The sequence below is a fragment of the Cebus imitator genome, unplaced genomic scaffold (genome assembly GCF_001604975.1).
Source record: "Cebus imitator isolate Cc_AM_T3 unplaced genomic scaffold, Cebus_imitator-1.0 Scaffold263, whole genome shotgun sequence".
Lineage (NCBI taxonomy): Eukaryota > Metazoa > Chordata > Mammalia > Primates > Cebidae > Cebus > Cebus imitator.
Genome location: NW_016107578.1, coordinates 667,639 through 672,058, shown reverse-complemented (window position 1 = coordinate 672,058; position 4,420 = coordinate 667,639). Strand labels below are relative to the sequence as shown.

The following is a 4,420-nucleotide window of genomic DNA, read 5'->3' as shown; positions in this document are numbered from 1 at the left end:
CCTAACCTTTGGGACACAGAGGCAGGAGGGCTGCTTGAGGGCAGGAGTTTAAGACCAGCCTGGCCAATATGGCGAGACCTCGTGTATACAGAAACAAAAACTAAGAAAGTCAGCTGGACATGGTGATGAGTGGTCTGTGGTCCCAGCTACTCAGGAGGTTGAGGATCCCTTGAGCCCAGGAGTTCAAGGCTACAGTGAGTTATAATTGTGCCAGGGCACTCCAGCCTGGACAACGGAGACCCATCTCTGAAAATAATAAAATTAAAAAGTGGTTTTGGAGACAAGTTTCACTCTGTCACCCAGGTTGGACAATCTTGGCTCACTACAGCCTCAACCTCTGGGGCTCAAGTGATAATCCCACCTCAGTCTCTCTAGTAGCTGGGACTACAGGCGCATGGCACCACTCCTGGCTCATTTTTGTATTTTTAGTAGAGATGGGGTTTTGCCACCTTGCCCAGGATGGTCTCAAACTCCTGGCTCAAGAGATTTGTCCGCCACTGCCTCCCAAATTGCTGGGATTACAGGCGTGAGCCACAGCACCCACCTTCAAAAAGAGAAAGAGGGGGTCAAACCAAATATCCATCCCACCCCAAAGACCCAAATCAGTACTGGCGTGGTCCAACCAGGCCACTTAACAAGCCCAAGGAAGCAAAAATGGCAAAGAGTGCTTTTGCAATCCACTTGGAAGTGTCCAGGTCTGGTGAGGTTTGCGATGACTAATGCACACCTCACTTGAAAAACTTCTCAGGCATGAATTTCATGAACAAGGGGCTGGGACCAGTGTTCCCACTGATACTTGTGCATGGAAGTTGGACAGAAGTATGAACTGCTATACCCAGGGCCCCCAACATTAGACACATACACTAAGGAACACACACATGAACAGGAACACACACACATAGAAGTGTAGCCAGTTCTCATTAGCAAGGCTTCCCTGATGCCCACGGCTCAAAGGCACAGATTTACTAGAAAAGACCGACCATGCATCCTTCACGCTTCCCTGCGCTGCACTGTATGCTTAAAGTTCCTGCCAAAACACGACTTTCCCAAGGAGCAAGGACCACACAGTCCCAAGTGACAGAATGAGTCCCCCCCTGACGGAAGGCTGGGCTCGCAAACAGGAGCCAGCCCAGCCCGGGCCCGAGCGATGACGTCCGTCTCTGGAGACCGCTACCGGGATGCACAGCTTTTGGGGAAAGGCACTGAGGCACCCCCTCCCACCAGAGAAGCACCCCCAGGGACCCGGACGGACACCGGAAGTGGAGGCCAAAGTGCCCGTGCCCGAGGGGTGTCCGTTGGCCGCGGGCTGCCCACTTCCTGTGCAACCAGGCTGGAGGCAGGAGGCCGGCACGCCGCTGCGTGGAGAAGGGAACCCTGGAGACAAACCCAAAGCTTGCTCGATTTGGGGATCAAAAGAGACCTCTCCCGCTACCTAGTTTCTAGCCACCAGGGAGCTACGGGGGAATCCACGGCCCATTTTGGCGCCAAACAGCCCGGGCACGCGGGACCGGAAGTGCCACCCTGCCCGCGCCAACCGCCGCTGCGCGCCGCACCACCCCACGCATGCGCGCCCGTCTGTCAGCAGCGGCCAGCGGCCACCCCGAGGGGAAACGAACCCCCACCCAGCGCCCTGCCTGGTCCCCAGAGTCCACGCTCCCCCCACGGTACCTACCGCCTGCGGACATCGTCGGGCAGCGAAATGGCTGGGGTGGCCAGCGTGGGCACCCGGGCTGGGGTGGTGCGCGCCGGCATCTCGGAGGTTAGAGCAGAAGCAGCTGCAGTAGCGCAGGCGCCCCGGCTTTTCGCGCGGAAACCGATGGGGAGGGGCGACGAGCGGAGGCGGCGTGTACCACCCTGGCCCTGGCGCAGGGGGAGAGAGGATGCACCAAACAGAGAGAGGCGATACCCTGTGCAGACGGATGGAGCGGAGCGGCCCATGCCGACGGACTACGCATGCGCAAGGCGGGCAGGCACCCCCGCGCGAAACAGTGGGCTCGTCCAAGCTCCACCGTTTGCTTGGAGGTGGGCACAGTGCCCGAGGCATTCATTCATTCATTCTTTTGGGCGTGCTGGGAATAAAGCAGCGAGAAGCCCCCATGGGGTTGTGAGAATAGGGCTCTTGAATAAAGTCCTCAGTTCTAATCTAACCTCCATCTATTTGCCGGCTATAGGACCTTGGGTAGGTTTTTGGGGCTCAGCCTTTGCATCCTTGAATGTAAAACCGGGTAATTACACCTACTCCAGAAAATCTTGAGTATGCACAGAATTTGTAGCTAGTACCAAGAATCTCACAGTGTATAGAGGCCCGTGCCATTTCTATAACCAGGGTGGGTTTTTTTGTTCCGTTTTCTTTTTTTTAAGCACCACATGGCTCATGCCAGTCATCCCAGCACTTTGGATGCCAAGGCCGGAGGATCGCTTGAGTCCAGGAGCCTGGGTAACATGGAGAAACCACTTAAAATATATATATATAGCTAGGCATGGTGGTGTGTGCCTATAGTCCCAACTACTCCAGAGGTTAAGGCAGGGAGATTGCTTGAACCAGAGAAGCGGAGGTTGCAGTGAGCCATGATTGCACCAATGCTTTCCAGCCTGGGAGACAGAGCAAGACCTTGTCTCAAAAAAAAAAAAATAATAATAATAGAAAGTAAAAATATATTAGGAAGCACCATGCCAGACGCAGTGGCTCATGCCTGTAATCCCAGTACTTTCAAAGGCCCAGGTGGGAGGATCGCTTGAGGTTAGAAGTTCAAGACCAGCCTGAGCAACATAGGGATACCCCATCTCTACAAAAAATACCAAGATTAGGCGGGTGTGGTGACACACACCTGTAATCCTAGCTATTCCGGAGGCTGAGGTGGGAGGATGGCTTGAGCCCTGGCAGTGGAAGCTGCAATGAGACATGATTGGGCTACTGGACTCCCACTTGGGTGACAGGGTAAGACCCTGTCTCACTCTGTCATCCAGGCTGGAGTACAGTGGCAAGATCTTGGCTCACTGCAACCTCTGCCTCCCAGGTTCAAGCAATTCTCGTGCGTCAGCCCCCCTAGAAGGCTGGGATTACAGGCACACTCCACCAAGTCTGGCTAATTTTGTATTTTTATTGGTAGAGACAGGGTTTCACGATGTTGGCCAGGCTAGTCTGGCACTCCTGGCTTCAAGCATCCGCTTGCCTCAGCCTCCCAAAGTACTGGGATTAAATAGGCATGAGCAACCGCAACCAGCTGGAATTATTTTATTTTTTTGAGAGATGGAGTGTTACTGTGTTGCCCAGGCTGGAGTGCAATGGCACAATCTTGACTTACTGCAACCTCTGCCTCCCAGGTTGAAGTGATTCTCCTGCCTCAGGCTCCCCAGTAGCTGGGATCATAGGCACGCACCACCAAGCCTAGCTAATTTTTGTACTTTTGGTAGAGATGGGGTTTCACCATGTTGGCCAGGCTGGTCTCAAACTCCTGACCTGGTGATCTGCCTGCCTCGGCCTCCCAAAGTGCTGGGATTACAGGTGTGAACCATCTCGCCCAGGAGAATTTTTTTTTAAAAGCACCAGAGCATGGGAGAAAGATTATGTCTTCTACAAATCGTTCTGGGAAACTGTATAGCCACATACAAAAGAATGAAGTTGGAGCCTTACCTTACCCCTTATACAAAAACTAACTCAAAACTCATTAAAGACCTAAATGTAAGACCTGAAAATATAGGGCTCCTAGAAGAAAACATGGGGAAAAGCTTCATGACATTGGATTTGGCAATGATTTCGTGAATATGACAGCAAAACGTAGGCAACGAGAGAAAAGATAGACAAATGGGTTTGCATAAAACTTAAGGATAGCTATACAGCAAAAGGAATGACCAATTTAGTGAAAAAGCAACCTACAGAATGGGGAAAAGAAAGTTTGCAAATTATATTATCTGGTAAATTGTTAATATCTGGAATATATGAAAAATTACAGCTAGGCACAGTGGCTCATGCCTATGATTCCTGCCCTTTGGGAGGCCCAGGAAGGCAGATCGCTTGAGCCCAGGAGTTTCAGATCAGCCTGAGCAACATGGCAAAACCTCATCTCTACCAAAAAGGAAGAAAAAAAAAAAAAAAAAACCTATATAAAAAATGAATTACTTCCAGACAGGCTCAGTGGCTCACACCTGTAATCCCAGCACTTTGGGAGGCCGAGGCGGGCAGATCAGGAGGTCAAGAGATCGAGACTATCCTAACCAACATGGTGAAACCCCATCTCTACTACAAATACAAAAATTAGCTGGGCGTGGTGGCGCATGCCTGTCGTCCCAGCTACTCAGGAGGTTGAGGCAGGACAATCGCTTGAATCCAGGAGGCAAAGATTGCAGCGAGCCAACATCGCAACTCTGCACTCCAGCCTGGTGACAGAGCAAGACTCCTTCTCTTTTTCTTTTTTTTTTT

The 4,420-nt window shown here is 51.8% G+C and overlaps 1 protein-coding gene across 1 annotated transcript in view; it reads right to left on the bottom strand.

The window, feature by feature from the left end:
- DNMT1 (DNA methyltransferase 1) overlaps positions 1-1,973 on the bottom strand; it is a 53,887-nt gene extending 51,914 nt beyond the window's left edge. The window contains exon 1 of the mRNA XM_017499994.2: positions 1,673-1,973. Coding sequence (XP_017355483.1) covers positions 1,673-1,938 — 266 coding nt within the window. The 5' untranslated portion in view covers positions 1,939-1,973. The remainder of the gene's footprint in view (positions 1-1,672) is intronic.
- Positions 1,974-4,420: the final 2,447 nt, after the last annotated feature.